This window comes from Abrus precatorius, unplaced genomic scaffold, assembly GCF_003935025.1.
Source record: "Abrus precatorius isolate BTA unplaced genomic scaffold, Abrus_2018 Scaffold11, whole genome shotgun sequence".
NCBI classification, from domain to species: Eukaryota; Viridiplantae; Streptophyta; class Magnoliopsida; order Fabales; family Fabaceae; genus Abrus; species Abrus precatorius.
This window is the reverse complement of record NW_020874303.1, coordinates 10,567,055-10,591,091: the sequence shown is the minus strand read 5'-3', so window position 1 is coordinate 10,591,091 and position 24,037 is coordinate 10,567,055. Positions and strand designations below refer to the sequence as shown.

Sequence of the window (24,037 nt, the reverse complement as noted above, 5' to 3'; positions counted from 1 at the left end):
TTTGTGAAAGCATTGGAACAAATGCCATCTTATGCCAAGTTCACAAAGGAGCTACTATCTAAGAAAAGGAAGCTGGAAGATGATAAGATAGTACCATCAATAGATGAACCCAGTGCTATTCTTAAAAGAAAACTTCCTCAAAAACTAAAGGATCCAGGATCTTTCAGCATCTCTTATGAAATTGGAAAATGTATTATGGGAAAAACTTTATGTGATCTAGGAGCAAACATTAATCTCATGCCCCTAGCTATCATGAAGAAGTTGGGAATAGAAGAAGTGAAACCAACAACATTACACTGCAATTAGCTAATAGATCTTATACTTATCCATATGGAGTTGTAGAAGAGTTGTTGGTTAAGGTTGACAAATTTATTTTTCTTGCAGATTTTGTTATTTTAGACATGGAAGTGGATGCAAACATACCATTAATTCTGGGCAAACCATTCCTTGCAACTAAAAGAGCTCTTATTGATGTGTAAAAGGGAGAGCTCATGCTTAGAGTTCAGGATGAAAAGGTAATATTTAATGGTTTTGAAGCACTTGATAAATCCACATTTTACCATAATTTTTAGTATAGTTTTGTTAATAAATAAGTAGTAAAGTCTAAGTAAACTTAGCAATATCATAAAAATTGCATCAATATTCATAATTGTGTAATTAGTTTTGATTTTTAGATTTTTAGTCCAATTCTGAACAATTTGACTTAAAATGACTTAATCCTTGTGCAGAAGTTTGAGCTGAGAATTTGAGTTGAAGATTGAAGTGAAGAAAGTAGAGGAATTGAGCTTAAAAGATGAAGAATTAAGTGTTATGTATAGGGCGTAACCACTCTGAGTACATAGAGTGAACATTTTGAAAAAGAAAATTCATGAAGATCAAGAGAGTAGCTATGTAGTTAGCAAGTAGCCACTTCAAGTGTTTAGAATAGCTACGCCCAAGGTCAATTCACTTATGCACAGTGCGCGTAGCTACTTCAAGTGCTCAGAGTAGCTACGCAATTAAGTGCGTAGCCACTTTAAGTACTCAGAGTAGCTACATAGTAAGCGCGTAGCCACTCAAAGTGTTGAGAGTAGCTACATGTGAGGTTTTTCCCATATAAGACACTTGCGCGTAGACACTTCAACCACTTAAAATGTCTATATAAAAGTAACAGAATTTTAAATACCACTTCTAAGTGTCAACTTTGGATGATTTGAGTTCCTAATTCAGTTATATAAGCTTCTAGAAGACCTTTTATACTAGAATTCTTAGAGATTAATGTGTGGAAAGAAAAAAGGCGGGAAAAACATTATAAATAGAAGTTAGAGGTTCAGAAAATGGGACTTTTGGTTCAGTTTTGTTATTTTTCACTTTGCAACTATTTTAACTTCCAAGGGAAGTCAGAGAGAGAGATTGGGAGCAACTTTCAAGCTTCATTTCTAGAGAAATCAGTGTAAAGATTGGGTCTTGGAAAATGTTCTTCTTCTTCTTGTCTTCTTCTTCTCTTACTTCTCCTTCTTCCATCGTAATGTTGTTCTAAACCTTTTTGGTTAGGGATATATGGATCTAGATTTGATGTTGTGATGTAATTGTGGATTGGATCTTGAGATTTTAATTGAATTTAGTATATGATTCTGTTCTTAATGCAATTGTGAACTAATCCTTCATTCAATTGAATTTAGAGGAATTTTCATCAATGAAAATTGTGTTTATTTCTCATATTTGAATTATATGCCTAGGTTATTGAGATCTTAGGAATAAGTGTCATGATCTAGTAATCCTATAATTTCTAGAACTTAATGCAGTGTTTGATTAAATTTTACCTAAAGGATTAGGGAGGTTTAATTAGGTATTAGGACCAATGAGGTAAGGAATTATCCTTTGGTTAAAGAAGTGAAATTGATTCTCAATCAATTAAAATTCTCAAGAGTTCAGAACATGATTACATTGCAATTGAAAATCTGGTGAAGTGATTCCTAACTATTTTCCATATAGCATTCTTAATACAAAATTCGTACTCTGCTTTTTACAACAAGTTTATTACCTTTTATTGTTTTTATTTCTTACTTTTGCATGTTACAAACCTTTCAAATGAATTGTTTTGCTTAACTAATTGTTAAATTGTGAAGTGGGAATTGAAATAAGATCCTTGTGGACAAATTTTATTACTTGCTACAACTACCTAGTGCACTTGCTAGTTAGTATCTCTCTTAAATTTTACATAACAACACGCAAGTATCCAAGTGATGATAACATGTGTATAAGAATTGATGTACTGGATTCTCTTGTTACTCCTTATCATTTTGATAAATCTAATGAATTTTCTATGTTGAGAGAGACCATAGCTGCAGGTAATTTCCAATCTGTTATGAATAAAGAAGAACACCTCATGGAAATTATGCAACAATTGGAAACTCTACCAATTCTGGCCCCCTACAGAAAAACCAATCAAAGAAGAGCTGAAAAAGGAAGTGGAAGAAGAACACATTCATAAATTGAAACTCAAACAGCTACCTACCCACTTGAGATATGCATTTTTGGACCAAAATCACGAAAATCCAGTCATAATTACCAATTAACTCATGGAAGAAGAAGAGGAAAAGTTATTAAGGATTTTCAGAGCACGCAAGTTGGCAATAGGATGGAATATATCATACTTGAAAGTTATAAATCCAGGTTTTTGCAAACATAGAATTTTGTTTGAAGAGAATTTTAAACCTATTGTACAGGCTCAAAGAAGACTGAACCCTTCCATGAAGGAGGTAGTAAGAAAAGAGGTTATGAAACTATTGGATGCTAGAATTATATATCCCATTTCAAATAGCAGCTGGGTAATCCTGTACAAGTGGTACCTAAAAAGGGAGGAATAGCTATGGTACCAAATGAAAAAAATGAATTGATACCTACAAGGACAGTTACAGGCTGAAAGATGTGTATAGACTATAGGAGACTGAATGAAGTGACCAGAAAAGATCATTTTCCATTGCCTTTTGCATATCAAATGTTAGAAAAGTTAGCTGGTCATGCATTTTATTGCTTTTTAGATGGATATTCTGGCTATAACCAAATTGCTGTAGATCCAATTGACTAAGAAAAAACTGCATTTACTTGTCCATTTGGGATATTTTCATATAGAAGGATGCCTTTTGGTCTTTGCAATGCTCCAGCTACATTTCAAAGGTGTATGCTTGCTATTTTTCTTGATTTAGTTGAGAAAATCATTGAAGTATTCATGGATGATTTTTCTGTATTTGGAGATTCATTTGATGATTGCTTATCTAATTTGTCCATTGTTTTGCAGAGGTGTCAAGATACTAATTTGGTGTTGAATTGGGAAAAATGTCACTTTATGATTCAAGAAGACATAGTACTTGGCCATAAGATTTCTGTGAAAGGGATGGAGGTTGATCAAGCTAAAATAGAAGTGATTAGTAAACTACCTCCACCTGTGAATGTAAAAGGAATTAGAAGTTTCTTAGGCCATGCAAGGTTTTATAGGAGGTTCATTAAGGATTTTTCTAAAATTGCTAAACCTCTTAGTGACTTGCTTGTGAAAGATGAAGAATTTGTATTTGATGAATCATGTTTGCATGTTTTTTCTACTTTACAAGGAAAATTGATTTCTGCTCCAATACTTGTGAAACCGGATTGGACTCTACCATTTGAGTTGATATGGGATGCAAGTGACAATGTAGTAGGTGCTGTATTAGGATAGAAAAAAGATAAAAGACTACATGTGATTTACTATGCTAGTCTCTTGAATTCTGTACAAATTAACTATATAACCACTGAAAAAGAGCTGCTAGCTATAGTATTTGCTTTTGATAAGTTCAGATCTTATTTGGTAGGATCTAAGGTTATGGTATATACTGATCATGCTGCTTTAAAATACTTGCGTTCTAAACAGGATGCCAAACCAAGACTGTAGAGATAGATCCTTTTACTCTAATAATTTGAATTAGAAATCAAGGACAAGAAAGGGAATGACAATGGTGTTGTAGACCATCTGTTTAGAATACCTTTTGGAAACACTACAATCAAATTGTTTTGACATTAATGAGGAGTTCCCTGATGAAAAACTACTAGCTATGGAGTTATTACCTTGGTTTGCTGATATAGCAAATTTTAAAGCCACTCAGCATATTCCAAAGAGAATAAGTTGGCAACAAAGAAAGAAATTTCTTCATGACAGCAAATTCTACATTTGGAAGGATCCTCATTTATTCAAAATTGGAGTAGATGGTCTGTTAAGAAGATGCATTCCAAAAAAAGAGCAAGTTGATATCTGTGGCACTGCCATAATTCATATTATGGAGGTCATCATGGAAGTTCCAGAGCTGCTGCTAAAGTCTTACAAGTAGGTTTCTTTTGGCCTACTTTGTTCAAAGATGCAAAGACTTATGTGGAAAGTTATGACAAGTGTCAAAGAGTAGGCAACATTTCTAGAAGACATAAAATGCATTTGAATAACATTTTAGAGGTGAAACTGTTTGATGTCTGGGGAATAGACTTTATGGGACCTTTTCCAACCCTTTTCCAACCTTCTCTAAAATAGTGATAACGTGTATTTCATTCTAAAGCCAAAGAAAGCATTGCTCTCTGGAACATTCACTTTCCCTAAAAATAATAAACACGCTCATAGCATTAACTCTAAAAATGCTCACTTTTCTTTTTAAAAGTGGTCACGTGCATCTGTGTGGCTATATATTCAGAAAATAGTGACCACGCACACACATTTGCAACCCTAAACTTACATTTCTCTCATAATTCTCTGCAACTCTCACCTTTTGCGTATTGATCCAATGATCATTTCTATTTAGTAAGTTTGGATTTACGCTTTCTACACTTTTATTCTAGGTAAATTCGTCTTCATTTCTGCAAATTGTGATTAGGGTTCTTTATGAATAGATTTTTGGGAAAAATTTTGAATATGGAAATTAAGGAAATTTTCTGAGATCAATTGATTAGAATATGTAATTAAAGGATAATGTGACTAAATTCTCCCTTAATTTGACAATTTTATTTGTAGATTCATAGCTACATTGTGAAAACATGCATGAACACTTCCTCTGCAAAAAGTGAGTTGAATGAGGGAGTTAATGGAAAATTCTGATTATGATTCATCTACATTATATTGATACTCTGTGTTAGAATTGAAAGTTGGGAATTTTTCAATCTGATTTTTGAGGTTATTGTACATTAAGGATGCAAGTTGAACTTTCCCTGACTATGATTAATAGTACTTTGCATATGCATTTTGCATCCTTTTGTAGCTATACGTATTTGCATTTTACATGCTTGGACAGATTGTATTTTAGCATTTTAAATGAATTTTTCTAACAGGTACTTGAGAAATGGCAAGAACTTCTACCAACACTCTAGTAAGATCCACTTCAAGGGGAACTCTTAGGACTAAGAGGGGTAGATTAACAGGAGCGGCCTCTTCATCAAGACCAACTCCTCAGCATGACCCTTAATTTAGGAGTATAGCTCATGAAAACTATTTCAGAGCTAATATCCTAAGAACGAAAGTGGTCCAAGACAGAGCCTTTGAGATTGCTGAAGATAATTACTCAGAATATAAAGAAGAAATTTAGAAAAGAGATTGGGAACCTTTTTGCTCATTGTCTGGAATAGGATAAAGGGAAATCACTCAAGAGTTTTATGCGAATGTCATGCGTTTGAAAGGAGATCAGATACCTAAGTACCATACAATAGTTAAGGGAGTGAGGATTAAATTCTCTGCTGCCAACATCAACAGGGTCCTCAACAACAATGTCTAAAAACAACCTGTACAGCAAGATTTTAGTACTTTCAAGGACCTTCAGGACAAGGATTACTATGAGATCTTGCATAGAATTGGCAGACCAAGGACCACATGGGAGCTGAACACAACAGAGAAACCGAAATGCATTACTACAAAGAACCTTTTACCATTTGCCAAAGTCTGGAGTGCTTTCATACTTAGCTCATTCATGCCAATGAAACACAGTTTCACATTAGCAGTAAAGAGAGCTAAACTTTTATTTGCTATAGTGAATCAAATGTATATTAATGTAGGAGAAGTAATTAGTGGATGCATCTTAGACATCCTGAAACGAAAAAGGGATTCCTTAGCTTTTCCTTCATTAATAACTCTGTTGTGTGAGGATGCAGGAGTAGATTTTGATGAGTATGAAGAAAGGATCAGAGCAACACCTTCAATTTCAGTAGCAATGGTGAAAGAAATTTATGCTACTACATCTTATACATCAGCAGCTCCTATACCATCACAGTTCAAGAAAGCAAATCCAATGAAAATGAAGGATAGAATAACATTCCTGGCTGAAAGACAAAACTTATTGGCTGAAAGGCAAAATGAGTTGCATAGAAGTTTGAAAGCTGGAATAATGCTATTGGAATGTCTTTTGATGTACACTGGACAAAAGATGGGAATGACTAAGGAAGAATTATATCATACACCAGAAGTGGAAGAAAATGCCCAATGCCTCAAATCAACAGTCTTTAAAGATCTTCCTATCTATCAGACTCACCTCCTATAGCCAGCAGTAGCAGAAGAAGAAGATGAAGATAAGAATAACTTAGAGGAGGAAACTTCAGAAGAGGAGGATGAAGAAGAGTAGTTTAGGAATTTAAATTTATGTTATGTAGTTCATCTTTGTAAATAAGTTGTACTTAGGCTCAAGACTTTTGCAGTTTGCAGTTGTTAATTACAATTTGGTTAAGTTCTGGTTGTAAACAATTATGCTTTAAATATTTACTAGTTTTGAGTTTAATTGACTTTTACCTAATAATTAATAAATAATTGTGATGTTTTGTGCATACCATGCTCTCAAAACTTCTGATGCCCACCCTTGCACCTTATTGTATTACATCCCTGTCTTTTGCCAAACTTAGTTTGCCAAAACATTTTTTTCTCCCACCAAGAACGTATTTCTTTTGAGTAACATCAAGAGTGAATGCAAATACTAAGTTTGGGGTGTTGATTTTGACGGTAGTTGCTTGAGGACAAGCAACCTCTCAAGTTTGGGGGTGGTGGACATCATACATGTTATTAATACATGTAAAAAAAAAAGTGGTTGCCAAAGTCCAAGAAATCATAAAAGAAAGAATAAAAAAGAACAATAAAATAAAACGAAACAAGGTCCAAGAGATTGAAGAGATCTTCACAGAATGAAAAATGATGAAAAACAAGATGAAAAAAAAAATGCTTGAACCTCTTAGGCTACTTCATTTGATGCATTTTATTCTAATTGTTGTATTCACTCACTCAAAAGGATTCTCCTATCTTGAAAATCCACTTGAGCTTTTGACCTTCCTTGATCAAATTGAACCTTACCTATCCCTATTTGTGACCAACCAAGTCCTTTTGATAGGTAAATCATTGTATTAAGACAAAGGAGATTGAGAATATGGGCAAGCATATGGTAGGGTAGAGCAAATTTCCGTGTATTGAGGGAAAATACCTAGCCTGTAACACTGACGAGTGAAGAGTGAAACACCACCATGTGAGCTAGATAATTTCTTTGCATTATGTGAAGTATAATGAACCTTGTTGAATTTTTGTTTCACTTGTATGGGACTTTGCATAAAATTAATTGATATGAGTGTGCTTTCTTTGTTGAATGACTCCATGATTTTGAAATGGAGGAAGTGTATATTAGAGTTGAAAGATTGGAACTTAAAAATTTTGAGAAAAATTTTTTGGATCAGTCCAGCCCTTTTTACTTAAGTCCTTGAATTTTGGTTTGCTTGAGGATAAGCAAAAGTTTAAGTTTGGGGTTGTGATGAATCCACATTTTACTAAATTTTTATACATCATTTATTACTTTTTATAGAAAAGAATAGACTTAGATAGTGTAAATAAGATGAATATTCCAATTAGGCTAAATAATATAGGTTTTTTAGTTTTTGGTTAATTTACATTGATTTATATAGTTTATTTTACATGTTTTGATCATTTGAATAATGTGGCAGGAATCCCCAAGCTTATTTTGAAGAATTATTGGATTTTGAGAAATTTGAGGTGAAAGTAACTACTTTCAAGATTGATAGTGACAACTACAACAACCCAGAATCCACTAAACATGCGCGTGGTTACTATGAAAGTTCATAGTAATCACTCCAGAGCATGCAGAATTAAAGGTGTTGCACGTAGTTACTATCAAAGTTCATAGTGACAACTCTAGAGAGTCCAAAATGTGTCAGTGCTGCGCGTGGTTACTATGAACTTTCATAGTAATCACTCCAGAAAGGTAAAACCCAACTGATGTTGCGCGTGTTTACTATGAAAGAATGAAAGTAATTACTTTGGAGGGCGTCAGCTTTAGTATAAATAGATTTTTACCAAATTAGGGTAGAGAGTTCTTACACTTTTTGAACCTTTTATCTTCTTTACTAAAATTTAGGACATTTTCTAGAGCTTAGGGCAACCTTGAGTGACAGCCAAGGGTCCAACCTAGGGTTTGGTTTCTCATATTCTCTTGCTTTTACATTAATGTTAATGAGTTTTTTGCATTTTCCAATTGCGTTTTTTATCCCCATTTCCATGGAGGGTTAAATTTTATGTAATCCTTAGTAAGTTCACACGGATGCTTGAGTTCCTTGATTTTAATGATAATATAATTTCTTTCTTCTCATGAATTACTTCTTCCTTGTCTCTTGAATTGAATTAATGGTGAATGAGGGGGATATTGCTTAATTAACCCTAATTTGTTTTAAGGAGATTATAAACTAGGGATTGCTTAATCCTAGGTTTAATTCTAAGGTTGCGTAACTTTGGGAAGAGAGATTAGAACCTAGCAAATTGCGTAATTTCGCTAGGACAATAAGGTTGATTTTCGCTTTTTAAATTAACCTAATTCATGGGAGAGAGGATGAATGTTAAATCTTGAGTGGAATAAGGATAGAATCTTTGTGGATGAACTAAGGATTGTTGTTTTCTATTGTTTGAATTAATTAAACTTGTTTGCTCGTTGCTTTTTATTTTGATTTGAAACCACGAAACCCCCCATTTTAATTGTTTGTTCAATTAATGTCTTCAACATGTTTAATGAAGATTAATAGCCAATGTTCACGGGAGACAGTCTAGGGTAACCCTAGTACTACATTAATTTGATTAAATTTTGATGAGGATTTGCGACAAATCTTTTAAACACAACATAAGAAAGCCCGATCATCAGTGGCCTATCACTTAAGAACTCCAAAGTTAAGAGTGCTTAACTTGGAGCAATTATGGGATGGGTGACCTTCTGGGAATTTCGCGGGAAGTGTGCGAGTGAAGACAAAGCACATTGAAAAGTCTCGTGTTGGTTTATGGGGACAGTCTTCAGTCCCAAATAAGTTGTCGGGCTGTTACATCCTAGGTTTTGAATGTTACTACAAATCCTTTTCTTTCATGAATTTCTTCTCCCTAATCTCTTGAATTGAATTAATAGTTGAATGAGGGAGACATTGCTTAATTAACCCTAATTATTTTTAATGAGATTCTAAACTTGAATTGCTTAATTCTGGGTTTATTTTTAAGGTTGCGTAATCTTGGGATGAGAGATTGGAGTCTATTGAATTGCTTAATTCGTATGGAAACATAAGATTAATTTTCACTTGTTAAATCAACCTAATTCTGGGAGGAGAGGAAGAGTATTAAATCTTGAGAGGAATAGGGATAGAGTTTATATGAATGAACTAGGGGTTACTACATTTTATCGTTTGAATTTTGTAATTTAAATTTCTGCTTAAGTTAATTGAACTTGAAATCACAAAACTTCCCTTTTTACTTGCTTTCTGAATACATTGCACACTACATGTTTGATATTTGGTCACTCATCCAATGATTCATGGGAGACGATCTAGGTTAGCACCTTATTATTACATTAATTTATGTTTATATTTTGATGAGGATTCGCGACAAATCTTTCGATTAGCAGATGCAAACGCACATTGTTTCAATATCAATTATGCAGAAAAGGTTGTATGTTTAGGGGGAAGTTTTGTGATTAATTCAAACGAAAATTGTAGAGAAGTAAATCGAGAACAACAAATGCAAATTGAATTAACAATGAAACATAAATTGTGATGCAAGTAAAATCAATTACAATCAAACCGAAAATGAGATTAGACACCGAGAATGAGAAATTGAGAATGAAAACCGAAAAACACAAACACGAATTGATTATACTGAATTTGCTTAAATCTCTTATGCACAACAAATCAACTAATCAATTATTTGTTACACAATCAAGAGAAGGAGGCACAACTCAATCGAATTATACTTTCCATTCAATCACAAAATGTAAGGTTAGAAAACAAACTCGAAGCAATCAATCGATCTTCCAATTCTTGTTTGAGCAAGTGCAATCCGAAACTTGGTAACACAATTGAAAGCGAAATGCAGAAGAAAATAACTCAAAATTGCATAATTCTAAACGCCTTTCAACCACAAAATGCAGAGCGAGTGCAATGGAATTCTAAAAGGTGCAAAAGAATGAGAGAATGGGTAAAAAAATGAGAGATTTCTTGGAACCGGGAAAGTTTACAAAACTAAAAAACAAAAAAATGAACTAAGTGTGCTTCCAAATCAGCCCTTGACCTCTATAAATAGTAGTCTAAAATGAATGAATAAAAAAAAATGGGCCAGGGCTGGGCCGAAAATAAATACAACAAAACCGCAAAAATAAAAGCAATACAAAATCAATACAAAAGTCAAGCTAAAAGACTAAACTTCTAAAATTCGTAGAAAATAGCTCTGAACTCAATATCACGATTCATATCTCCAAGTTGAAGCCCCAGAAGTAAGGAATCCAATGCAAAAAGAATCAGCCACAAAGGATATCTACAAAAAAAGTTATGGCCAGATTAGTGAACAAAGGTCAAAATAGAAAAACATGAAACTAAAAAACATGAGTATTTACAAAAGTTCCTAATTAATGTGAGAAATGCAAAAACACACTAATGGAAGAAATAAGAGAATGAAAAGGCATCTAAAGGATGCAATAAGACTATAAATGTGGGAACAAAATATGAGTCATCAATAAACTAAAGGTATTTGTTCTAACTCCAATTAAGAAGTAATTGATTTATCATTATTTGCTTGAAGTGAGTCAATTTTAAGAAATTAGGGTCAAACAAGTAATATGAAAATTAATATATTTTGATTAAATTCTAGAAAGTTTTGAAATATAATTTATTTTGTGTTAATCAAATGCATGAAGGTTTGTGTTTGATCACTTAGTTTGAATTAAAGTTTCATTCAAATTCAAGTTTTAATCCTTAGAATTAGAATATTATCAATTTTTGGATTCAATGATTGAATGTTGTTAGTTTTCTCTTGATTCTTGAATTAACTTTTTAATTAATGGATTATCTCTTCTCATTTGAGATAGTTTTCTATTGATTTTGTTAAATTCCCTTATTTTAAATTCTAATTTAATACATTGCTTTGGTGATCCTTGAGATATGCGTCCCTGCTCTTCTCTATGTTCTAATTTATGTTCTTGTGTGTACACAACGTGGTTTGCATTTTGTTTCCATTTGGGCCATGAGGTTCATAAAGCTGCACTACTGCCCACTTCTCTTGTTTCTCTTGGCATTGTTACTCTTTCTCATCTAAGATTCTTAAGAAGGGATGCCCTTCAGCATCTCAACTCTCTTTTAGTTCTCGACGTTGATTTTTGTTCCAAGCTTGAGTCCTTACAAGAATATGGGTTGATTTCTCTTAAACAACTTCGCATTTGCGAATGTCCAATGCTTCAGTCCTTGACAGAAAGTAGCCTGCCACCATCTATTTCATTGCTGGAAATGGAGGGCTGTCCTTTGTTAGAAGCATGGTATTTTGGCGTGAGAGAGAAACGTTGACACAAGATTACTCATATCCAGTCACAAAGATAAACGAACAAGTGATACTATGAGTTGTTGAACAATCGTGGAGATTTCAATAGAGTTGGTAGGCAATGTGCTTCTCTTAAGATGGAAAGTAAAGTGGAAATTTTCAGCTCTAGCCAAGGTTCAAGACTGCCAAGCTTTTAGGTATGGAGCGGGCTGTTTCCGCTGGTTATTACAGCCTCGATTACCGAAGTCGTCTAATCGTCACAAATATTGCTGTTTTTTTTTTCTTTATACCACCGAATAACGGTATTCAGTGTCATATCATATTAATGAGAATTTAATCCAAAAATTTTCTATATGCAATGACAACCGGGAAGCTGAAATTCTAGATTATGAATTTATAATTTTATAATGCTGCTAGTAAACGATAAAAATTTTCCAATATTCCAATTGTTGGATCATAGATAAATGAGGCGTATCCTATGGCTGGAGGGATACATGTTTAACACTAAAAGAAATGAATGGCATTATATGCAACTGCAGTCAGGTACTGGTGCACTACCATTCAGGGCGAAGAACCTAGTATGTTTTCCCCAAAAACACAAAGATGAAATTTCCATTGTGGTTGCTTGACTATGGATTTCCTATGGGAAACGGTAAGGAATGGAAGACTATTCTGAAAAGAAAAGAATAACAAAGCATCATCAACCGCAAGTAACAACTGTAAAATTACAGAAAGAATAAAATATTTAACTATATTAACAGTGAAGTATATAAAGCAGTCACATGGGTTCCAAAAAATAATAATAAAGCAGTCTACTGAAACTTCACTTCCCCAAACCCCACCCGTTCATAATCTTCCAAAGGTAACACTTTCAACCAAAAACAGAATTATACTATCCCGTTAAAAAAACCCCATTCCAGGGTCCACCCTACCCATACGCTTCGCTTCAAATGTATGGATAATTCCCAGATATTTCCATTACATTCTTCTCATCTTTCGTTCCAACGAAATCAATGTCCTCCCGTTCGTAGCTTCAACCGAAGACGAAAAATCGAGATTATTAAACGTCATCTACTACCGACACAAACATCTAGATATTAAAATATCCTCCATGTACATACGAAAAATCCAAAATTTAGGCCAGGCATCTTCTTACATTAATAATTCTTTTACCAGTTTTTATCTCATCAAGCATGAAAACAATCTGATCCCTCCTTAGTCTAAAGACCATCTTAAGAAATACACTATGTCCTAGCCAAGCTGCCATCTGGCTTAGATTCTGTTCTAACATAGGTAAGACCACGAGTAGCAGGAGCAGTAACACTGCCGGTATTCAAAGATGAACTATTGTCAGATCCCGGAGCGTCCCGCTTCCATTGCAAGCTCCTGGCACCCAGCTTAATTGGGGGCCGAGGTCTAAATGCAGCAGGGATACCTCTTGGAAAGGGAAGTCTGGAAAACCTCGCAGAAGGGAATGGAGACCCCCTAACAATGCGCGGCCATGCCATAGCTGGAGCTGATTCTTGATGTGCAGCACTTTTCTTAACAACCTATGATAAATGAGTAATTGCAAAGCAATTTAGTTTACCGACCTTGACTTTAGCTTAAAATCTACTAAAATTAAGCTCATATAACACACATTGTTATCACACATATTTTCATATCAAGCCAGCAAAGATGAATTATCCTGACACAATTTATTTCACTAAAACTGCATGGATGCCACCACATTGTACAAGTTAACAATTGCACTGCACCACTGATGTTATAAAAGTGTAAAAGATTTTACATTTTAACCAGGATCAACACGACCTAGATGCATGAACTCCGTTTTGATGTTTCTATACAAGTCCTCGTGAGGGCCCAGTTAAAAAAGGAAAAAGAAAGGAAAGTCATTGTGCCAGTTTAGGACAGAGGTCCAAAATCTTCTCGCCAAATCTAAAAATGGATATTTAGTGCTCATACAAGTCCTCGTGAGGGCCCAGTTAAAAAAGGAAAAAGAAAGGAAAGTCATTGTGCCAGTTTAGGACAGAGGTCCAAAAGCTTCCCGCCAAATCTAAAAATGGATATTTAGTGTTCATACGACAATCCCAATTAAGATGTCATTTAGTTCCTAGTGCCAACATAAACTTGGAAGTCAAAAAATAAAACTACCTCTTTTTTATGTTTGTCAGGTACTCCTACACCAGAAAGGACAATATAACAAACTGAAGTAACGAAAAAGTTCATCATCCGATAAGGCTAAATGTGCCACAAACATATTAATTGTGATTATCAAAATTTACAACCTATAAAGTGAAAGAATTAAAAAGGGAGAGAAAAATACCTGAAGCAAACTAAAAACAAAATGTAGGGGGAAAACATATACATAACTAGAGTATCAGGCAGTGATAAATACCTTCAGAATACGTGACATAAAAGAAGTGCCATCCAGAGATAATGCATTATCTGCTGCTTCTTTTCGCATGAACTCAACATAAGCTGCCCTGCTCAAGTATTCATGAAATAATAAATTCACGAACAAAATATACTGAATATGAGTGAAACAAAATTTTGACACATCGTACCCTTTTGGCTGCCCCGTTGCAGCATCAGTAACTATAATCACTTTCAACACTTCCCCAAATTTATTGAAATGCCGAGACAGGCCATCTTTGGTTGCAGCAAAATGAACCTGTGACAAACAACTGCACAAGTCAAATAAATCCTACATACTCTGAAGTCCGCCCTCCCACACCAAAATTAAAAAGAGTTATTACATTGCTAACAAAAATGGTTCTAGAATCAGCATCTTCTAAAGGGCGTCCAGCAGCACTTGAACCTGAAAATACATGAGATGCAATCAATTATACACCTGATAAATTGCCCAAGTCATCAAACAATATATTTAAAAACAAATAAAAGAAAAATAGAATACACTGCAAAATGTGTAAATATGTAACAGCCCCTTAACCATAATAAAATTATTTAACCAGCCAGAAATACAATTTCCACGTAACTCAGAAACAGGAATTTCCAGCAGTGTTTAAAACTCACCAGAAGCAGACAATTGTGCCTTGCTAGACACTTTCTGAACATCAGGAGCTGGGTTGACCTGTTAAAAGTAATGATATCAACAAAAGTAATCTACAGTTAAACACTCATGCAAGTCATATTTACTAATTTTCTGGTAAAATACATTTTATTTTACCCTCTTGTAAAATCCTTTCTCACCTTACTTCACAGAAGTTTTTCATCATCACTTAACCCTACGTAGTTTGGTTTTGAACACCCCCCCCCCACCCCCCCAAGATACTTATGTTTTGACTTAACTGAAATAGTAACATTTTCACTTCAAACCAAGTATCAAGGTTAAGTGATAATACTTAGAGACATAAGTCAAGAATGAACTAAGCTTCAAGGAGGTGAGAAGTATTTTACCCTAAATGTTAACACAGAATCCATATCTCATTATTTAAGCAAGCGTGAACAACTCACATTCCCATTACTAACTTTAAAAGTGTTGGCATTGTCCTTCGCCAGCCGCAAACTAGATCTGGGAGCTCCTCTTTCATTCTCAAAAGCTTTTTTACCATCTAATTCTGCAATCTCTCTTGGTTCCTGATGTGGTGGTGGCTTCCAAGTATTTACATTAACAGAAATATTAACTATCTTATGAGAAGAGTTGTGTGAAGCAGCAGGTTGCTCCTGTTCACGATTCCGTTTTTGGCGCAAAATATCATCAACATTTTTTGCTACACTATACTGCACCATCAATGAATCATTGCCCCTGTTTCCAACAGAGGAGCTGATCTGAGAAGCTCCAGTCATCCTATGATCCACGACATTAACATCACCAAACCCTTCATTATCTGAATTAGAATCAGAAGGAAAACCAGTTTCATTTTCCATAATAGTTGTATTTGCAGCATACTGCCCATTGTAGTCATCTGTTTGAAGATAGAATGATTGGTTTGGCTCCTGATGTTGGTAATTATCTTCAAGTTGACTGTTATCATCTGATATATCCATACCACGACCAAGTCTATCAAATACACTTCCAGAGGATTTGGATTTTATTACATCTTCGGCAGCTTCAGCCACGGCCTTGATCACTGTAGCCATTGGATTTGCCACCCTGGAAGCAGGCTGCATCCGCTGTGAACGTTCAACTAAGGATGAATCACCAGAGGATGTAGAAACCACAGAACGAAGACGTTTTAAGGAAGGCTCCCCTGATGTTCCTGAAGTGGATGTCCTCGAAGTAGCCACTGCATCTCGCACAGCAAATTGAAGCAGTCGTCGAGGAGCAGCAATATTAACTTGTGAGACATCCCTCTGTTAAAGTAAGTTACTCAGTTAGATGTTTGAAAGCAAAGGATCAACTGCTTTATTATTTTAGTATAAACAAAATACAAAAATGAAGACAAAAATAAGCTAACAAGTACAACTGAGTTGTGATTTTATCTGTGTACATATAGCACTTGCTCTGAATTAGTACAACTTGAGTTGTGATTTTACTGGGTGATGGAAAGACACAATTTTTCTTTTATAAAATCAAAATTTGTGTGTCTTTTGAGTACAAATAAAATATAAGGGTTCAGCTTAATGCAATTATTGCATTTCTCTGACATATTTCATCAATCTAAGCAAATTTTCCAAAATGCAAGAATACAGCAATGGCATTTGGCATTAAGTTAAATTAAAATAATTAAATTAACCACTACACCACCTGTCAACGGCATAAACTCATTCACTTATATTGGCATGGCATAATAGGGCTTCTAAGAAGTGTTTAAACACCAAAGAAAGAACTTAAGTTGAATAAAATGTCTCAGTAGACAGTAAATCAGGCAAATATCGTAGCAGTTCAAACCTTTGTCCTCTGTTGTTCATCTCGGCCCCTTTTCCTCTGAACTGGAGGCTTAGGAGACAGTGAACTTGGACCGTGATTGGCTTTAGGTCTGGCATTTTCCTCCAAATGAGTATTGTCCACCACAGAGCTTCGAATAGGAGGAGGTTCAGCTTCTACCCTCACCAATCCTTTCCAATCTTTGTTATGCCGACTTCTAGATAATTTACTAGATTTTCCTCTCTCTGACTGTGAATTTAAATGCTGAAAATCATCGCCCCCAGCTTGAACCTCTGAAATAAGCTTTTTTTTAGGAGCTTCATCCTGCAAAGCTTCAGGTTGTACATACAAATTTAAATTCAAATCAAGATGATCCCACAGCCTGTTAACAAGATATGCATACAAGTTAGCACATAGTGATGAGTGTAAAAGCTTATATTTCTTGCAACTAATTAACCTTGAAGTTACCCAAGAGAGATTGATATTAAACTAAAATTACCAGGATACAAAAGAATCACTGTCATCTCCCAAAAAAACATTCAATTCATTCCTTGCTTGTTCTTTGCGCCTACCATTCCTCAATAGCACAATAACATATTCCTGCCGATGCACAAGCTAAAGTTAGTTGACTCAAAAAAGTCAAATTAATCATAAGAAATTCTTGACGTCTCATCATAATTGCCTACAACCAATGGTTAATTCCAGTAAATACACCATATCTTCTATTAAAAAGAAAAATAAAAAAAGTGAAATACCATATCCGGATGCAACACATTAACAATGACAAGATAACAACAATAATGGCTTACTTCTAATAATGAAATTCTGAAGTTATAAGACAGCTTAGAAAACTTTCAACACTATATTACATGATATAACTGAATGCTGAGCATCAATGCAACAAGGATTATCTCAGTAAACGGATTTTGTTATATGAATCAAAACAACATTGGACTATAACAAAACCAATGTCCAATAAATCTGTTTCAGGAGAAGTCTTCTTTAATGATTTCCCCTAAAATATTTTAGGGTCAAGTCTTCCTCAATCCTTGTTAATCAGATTATCTTCCATTTGATCTGCTTTTCTCACTGGAAGCTCTGTTGATTTCTCCCTTACATATCCAAATTACCTATTACAAGTTTTTATTTCCGAAACTTTTTTTATTTATTAGCAAAATCTTTTAATCCCTCTTAATATAGGTTGCATATTCATTGATCTGTATTTTCACCTGAGTTTATATCTACCACAAAAGAAGGGATAGTCCAGTGTATGAGGCTCCCACCTAGTGGGATGTCGAGTGGTCAGCAGCCTTACCCACCCAGGCAGTGGCTGTTTCAGGATATGAACCTGTGAGCTCAATTCACAAGGCAACCTTGCCATTGCGCCAAGACTCACCTCAAATCAGACAAGTAAAATTCATTGAAAAGTTACTTATATTTTTCAAAATTGGATGAGTGAATGGAACATGCTGTGTGTGTCACACATTTTACAGCACAACAAGAAGAAGCTCATTGTGCATGTGCATGTACATACACCTGCCAACCATATACAGAGTTCATAATCCAGAGTGTATCTGCATCAAAGTTCCACCTAATCATAATAACAACCAGCAGGTCCATGAAGTCACATATCAAAAGCAATACAACCACCAACACATTTTCAAACACAGTACACATGACACGATAGCCTCCAATGCTAATGCCACAAGAGGCCTTCACTTTATTTTTTCAATAAACACATTTATCTTAACATTTCCACTAACATTTATCTACAGTCCTAAATACACATTCCACAACTTGCAGAAAAACATTAACCATTCAAGCCACAATTTATACGGATTTTCCAACATAACTCCTTCTCCCACCGTTCAACTCATGCCACAAAGAGCATTCACAAACAACATTCACACATCTAAGAGAAAATCACGATTAGCTCAACATAGGAAACCTCCAGGAGCCAACGTATCAATTAACAAAAGCAGAATTTCGCAATCAACACCAGACTTTGCCCTCAAAAACCAATTCGACAATCTAGAAATGCACAATATTCATTCGTACCACAAGAGTATCATCAGTGTAATCCCCCATGAATTCCTTCAGTTTCTCCTTCACACTCTCCCTTAGCTTCGCCACACCATCGGCGGTGAAATTCATCTTGAACGTCCGATCGCCGTCTCGATCGACGCTTCCCATCTCCAATCCCGAAATAAAATCACGGCAGACGAAAACCCTAACGAAGAGTCTCCCTCTCTTTTTCTTTCTCTACCAAAACCGCGATGCTATCGAAACCCTAACTAACTCTCGAACGTATCAAAATCTGCGACGAAAGAATCAGAACAGTGAGGAATCAGCGGATGCGAAAGGAAGAGAAAGAGGAGACTGTGTCGTGATTGTCTCGGGGAAATGGACAGAAAATATTCGCGCAGTCATGGAAAAACCGCGCAGTTCCGTCTTGGCGGAGAAAGAATGGTAGAAAATGGCGGATATATTTATAGGAGACAGAGAAAGAGAGAAATGCAATTAGCAGAAAATGGAACCTAAAATACAGTCTCAGTCGGTTAGTGTATCCTCCGGAGTAGTACCACCAAGATGGCGCAAAGTGGATTGTTTGTTGGTGCGGTGTTTAATGGTAATGTACAAGACAAATTTTTTGGTTTTTTTGGACAAATCTTCTTAATAAATTTTTTATCATTTTATAAAATATGTATTATATAAAAAATCATTTATTTATCATTTTCAAATGTCAAAATTATTTAATATTTTTGTTTATTCATTAAGAGAACTTATAACCATAACATATTTAGAATGATTATAAATTTTTACTCTTTTACGAAATCTTTTTAATTACAAAATAACGAAAATATTAATATATTTTTAAAATAAATGTATTTATTTTTATTTAATATATATTTTATAAAATATGACGAGAATTATTTGGAGGATATACGGAAAGATATTGCAAAGTTTTTCCAAAGTCATAACGTACAAGAATTTTTTTGTTCAGAACACTGTTATAGTTTCTTAGTTATTCACCTAGCAATTCTTTTACTACTTTGTAATGTAAGTATTAAATAAAATTTATATTTATTATCTTAAAAATATATAATATATTAAGTATTTTTATTTAATAAATAAAAATTTTATAAAAAATTAATTTATGAAGGATATCCCTCAATTGACGGTGGAAAATTATTTTCTTCGAAACTTAAACATTATGAAAGTAAATGGGTATAAGTTATTTAAATTTATCAAGATCGCTATTTAGTAATAATAATAATACGAAAAGTAACAAAGTTTATTTGGTCAATTTAGTTAGACATTACCATTTAGGCTGGATTAAAAATAAGTTAGTTTTAAATAAAATTTCATGCAGTTTGATCATACCTTTTCTTGAGGCATTTTTTTCACTACATTTATACATTCTTAACGTATATTTGCTAGTTTGATTACCTACCAAATAGTGTACATATTATTTAGCAAATAACATGATTTTTAATTGTTTATTAAATTAAAATTAGTTATATTTGACAGTTATTATTATATAGGATGTGACTTGGTCTAGTTGTAAAATTCAAGTTTCATGATTATGTGTTAAACAAATAAGGGATTAAGAAACAAATTATTATGGTAAATTACGAGGGATGAAAATCTTATATCTTACTTTTTTATCTTATTTAAATTATTTAAGTTACATTTTTTATTTTTTTATTTTATAATTTTTTATATTAATCATATTTTTTTTTATCATTATTCTCTCTTTTAGCAACTTTCTAATATTTTTGTCGATTCTAATTTTGTGTAAGGAAAACTCTTTTTAATTTTGCACAATAATTATTCTCTAAAAACAAAATAAAAAATACAAGAAAAAAGTTAAATTGAGACTGTTCATATCTTTGCAACTTTTTACAAACATGAATGAAAAAAATTGTTCAGTATTATTGATTAATCAAATAGATAATACACTTCACTAATTGAATATATTTTAAAAAATATTTGTTTTAGAAATAAAACTATTTCATTCAAGAAATTCTTAAAATCAGTGTAAAAAAAAATTGAGCACCAAAATTTGTACTAGTTTACCCTCCACAAAAATCAGGCAGGCTTTGTTCAATCCTTGAAAATTCTTCAAATATTTTACCACAAAAAACTTCAATTTTTACAAATTATCTATTTTGAAGAATTTTTGTACAAGTTTTTTGGACTGAAAGCCAAAGTATCATTTTTAAGTGTTATTAGTTTTTATACTCTCAAATTTTTAATCAGCGGATAAATATACATATCGATTGTAATAAAAAGAAGTATTTAAAATTTTTTAGTATCAATATGATATTATATTTACAAGCACCTACTACTATTATTTTTCGAATGTTTTAAGTAGTTTCACATGTTAAAATTTATTGTGGTTGAAGAAAGTAGGGAATAAAGTAAATTAAGAATTAAAAAAACAAAATTAAAAGAAAAATCATAGAGCGAGTTTAATATGAACGAATATCTAGACTTTCAACTTTTATGATTGCTTAAATATTTCTCTATTCAATCATGTTAAAGTAATTATTAATCACTTATTAAATGTTACCACTATTTAATAAGTATATAATAATGATAGTCTTTTTTTATATGTTACTCTAATGAATAAAAGTATTAAAAAATATTAGATTTGTTATACTCAATTAATTGTTGAAAGTTTAGGGAATAGATTGATTTTTATAACTCAAAACTAAAATGGCCTCTTGATTTCATTAATTCATTAAAGGTTCAATTGCCTATTAATTGATTAACCAATATTAACCCTTGATTGATTAATTCAAGAATATCAATAGAAAATAAAGAGGCAATTTTAATTGGCTATAAATAACATAAATTGCATTACATAAAATTCAGATTCAAAATGGGTTACATCACAAGAATCTGTCTTAATCTTATGATAAGGGGTGTTTAGTTACACATACATAGTAATACAAGCATAAGAAATTAAGCACCAAATACTCATAATCCTAAACAATAAATAAAGAAAAACTCCTATGACTGATATGCTTCAAAGAAAACATCAACTTTGTAATGTAGCATATCACTTCATGGAGATTCTATGGAAACAATGATCAAAATGAAAGATAGAAAAGATGCAGTTATGAATGGTAAATGAATATGAAAATGGATGTGTAAGGTTTGTGCCTAAAAGAGATAAAGGAAGAAAGAGATCAATCTTCATAATGATAGATTAAAAAAATTAAAAAGATACTCTTAAATCCCTAAAATATCTTTTTTATTAGCATTATAGGGCCTAAGCACGAGACATCTTGAGCATTGGGTGTGCTCCTCCTATGTACACTCAAGGAGGAGCACATTATGGACAGAGAAACTTTAACTTTCAACACAACTTGTGCTAGTATATAGTATAATTATGCTAATCACTTCAATATTAATTTGCTGAGATTTAGCACATGGTGTGCCCCTTTTAAGTAACTCTTAATAGAGGATATTGTTAGATGAGCATAAGTTATGTTAAAATTGAGTACACCCTTAATACAGAATGTTGTATCAAGAGCACAGAGCGTGCTAAGATTAGCATAGGTGTGCTCCATCTTTTTATGCTTCTCTTAAACCTTTAATCGATTCAATTTATTCTTTACTTTTTTTTCTGTAACTTTTCTTTATAATTTGACATATTTTAATCAATTTATATTGTCACCATTTTCTATGATAAATCAAGAAAAAATTAGCCAATTTAAGGTATTGTTTAGTAATTTTAATGTCAAAATAGACTAAAAGTCCACAAATAAAGTGCAAAATAACAGTTTATCACTAAGTCTCTTTTAAGTACTTGTAAAGAAATATTTTGAGTCATTATCTCCTTTTGTCTTTTCTTATAAAAAGGCTTAGCATGTAAAAAGTATAAAATATGTTTTTCCTCATCGCTTCTTGAAGTTTAATTCATACATTCTTCAAGAAATATCTTATTCTTTAATCAACTCTAACTATCTATTGCTCATGGTTTAAAAATGTATAAGTGATGAGTTGTAAAGATAGTAGGTTCTTTATAATGCTGTTGCTTGATACCTTCAATTTAGCAAAGATTGTTTTTATGTTGTTCTTATATATTATATTAATATAATTGAACATTTTAATTAAGTTGTTAAATATTAAATAGAATTTATCTAAGTATTGATGTTTTATTATTCATAAAAAAAAAATTAAGGTATCAATCATCTTGTGTCAAATAAGCCCATCCTTTTTATGATGACAATATGTTATGATCTTGCTGAATTTTTACTTCAATTCCACTTTTATAACTTTTTATGACAGTCTTTCATAACATAGAAGTAAACTAAATGAAACAACAAAAATGCAAAAAAATTCAGCTAACAATTATGCAGAAAAATGATATCTAAGTGCAATAAAATAAAGCAATAACACTAAGCAACAAGAAATAAAGAGAAACTGCAAACTATTACAAGAAAAACGTAACACAAAATCACAAATTCTGCAGAATTCTGTAGAATTATGCAGCAAAACCAGAGCCAAATGCAGAAAAATTAAAAACAGAACACTAAAACAGAGTAACTAACAAGTTCAACGCAAAATTAACACCAAAGTCCCCGGCAACGGCGCCAATTTGATGAACAGAATTTTCGTTTGCAAAAAGATTTGTCGCCAATATCATCAAAATATGCAGAATTTTTATGTAGTCTAGGATGCAAGCTTAGGTTGTCTCCAATGACTTTGGTTAGTAACATACATTGAACATGTTGTAAACATTTACTATGAAAGCAATTAAAAGAGGGGTTTTGTGTGATTCCAATTTTAATGTAAAAACAAATGATGAAATTAATGAATTCAATCAATGAAATGTGCAATCCTTAGTTTGTTCATGTGATTCTATCTCTATTCCTCTCAAGATTCAATAATTTTCCTCTTCCTCTGAATTAGGGTAACTCATCAAGCGAGAATTAGCCTTAAAACCCCATACGAATTTAAGCAAATTACATAGGCTTTAACTCTTTTCTTCAAGATTACGCAACCTTAGAAATTAACTTAGGATTAAGCAAATCAAGTTAAGAATTTCATTAAAACGAATTAGAGTTAATTACGCAATGTCCCCCTCATTCAACCATTAATTCAATTCAAAGAGTTGAGAAATGTAAATTCATGAAGGAAAGGGAATTATATTAACATTCATACCCAGGAATTCAAGAATCCATTAACTCACTAAGGATTACAAGAAAGTTTAGCCCTCTATAAGGATGGATCTTACAAATTCAAGATGAAAACAAAAGAAATTCAATATCATCAATGCAAGAATTAAAGGAAAACGAAGAAAAATTGTAAATCAAACCCTAAGATTGGTCTTGGCTGTCATCCAAGGATCCTAAGCTTTGCAAAATGCTCCCAAAGTGGCAAAA

The 24,037-nt window shown here is 33.1% G+C and overlaps 1 protein-coding gene across 5 annotated transcripts; it reads right to left on the bottom strand.

Annotated features, from left to right (window-relative positions):
• Positions 1 to 12,212: 12,212 nt before the first annotated feature.
• On the bottom strand, positions 12,213 to 19,301 carry LOC113853804. Of its 5 annotated transcripts, XM_027484444.1 has the most exons (11): positions 19,175 to 19,217; positions 18,696 to 18,954; positions 17,137 to 17,237; positions 16,662 to 17,019; positions 15,284 to 16,123; positions 14,843 to 14,900; positions 14,566 to 14,627; positions 14,374 to 14,480; positions 14,205 to 14,292; positions 13,961 to 13,986; positions 12,535 to 13,356 (listed from the first exon to the last, which is right to left on the bottom strand). In XM_027484444.1, the coding sequence occupies exons 2-11, from the start codon at positions 18,828 to 18,830 to the stop codon at positions 13,140 to 13,142; spliced, it is 1,992 nt and encodes a 663-aa protein (XP_027340245.1). In that variant the 5' UTR covers positions 18,831 to 18,954; positions 19,175 to 19,217; the 3' UTR covers positions 12,535 to 13,139. The 5 variants fall into 5 exon arrangements, with proteins under 5 accessions (XP_027340242.1, XP_027340245.1, XP_027340243.1 ...); XM_027484442.1 differs by lacking the exon at positions 13,961 to 13,986 and having other exon boundaries at positions 19,175 to 19,286; XM_027484445.1 differs by having other exon boundaries at positions 12,543 to 13,356; positions 13,961 to 14,013; positions 18,696 to 19,232.
• Positions 19,302 to 24,037: the final 4,736 nt, after the last annotated feature.

Coding starts and splice junctions, on each gene's coding strand:
- LOC113853804 (XM_027484441.1), bottom strand. CDS start 18,830: ATGGGAAGCGTCGATCGAGACGGCGATCGGACGTTCAAGATGAATTTC. Junction 17,020..17,136: donor AGTGATTCTTTTGTATCCTG/GTAATTTTAGTT, acceptor TCTTGTTAACAG/GCTGTGGGATCATCTTGATT. Junction 16,124..16,661: donor ATGAACAACAGAGGACAAAG/GTTTGAACTGCT, acceptor TTACTTTAACAG/AGGGATGTCTCACAAGTTAA.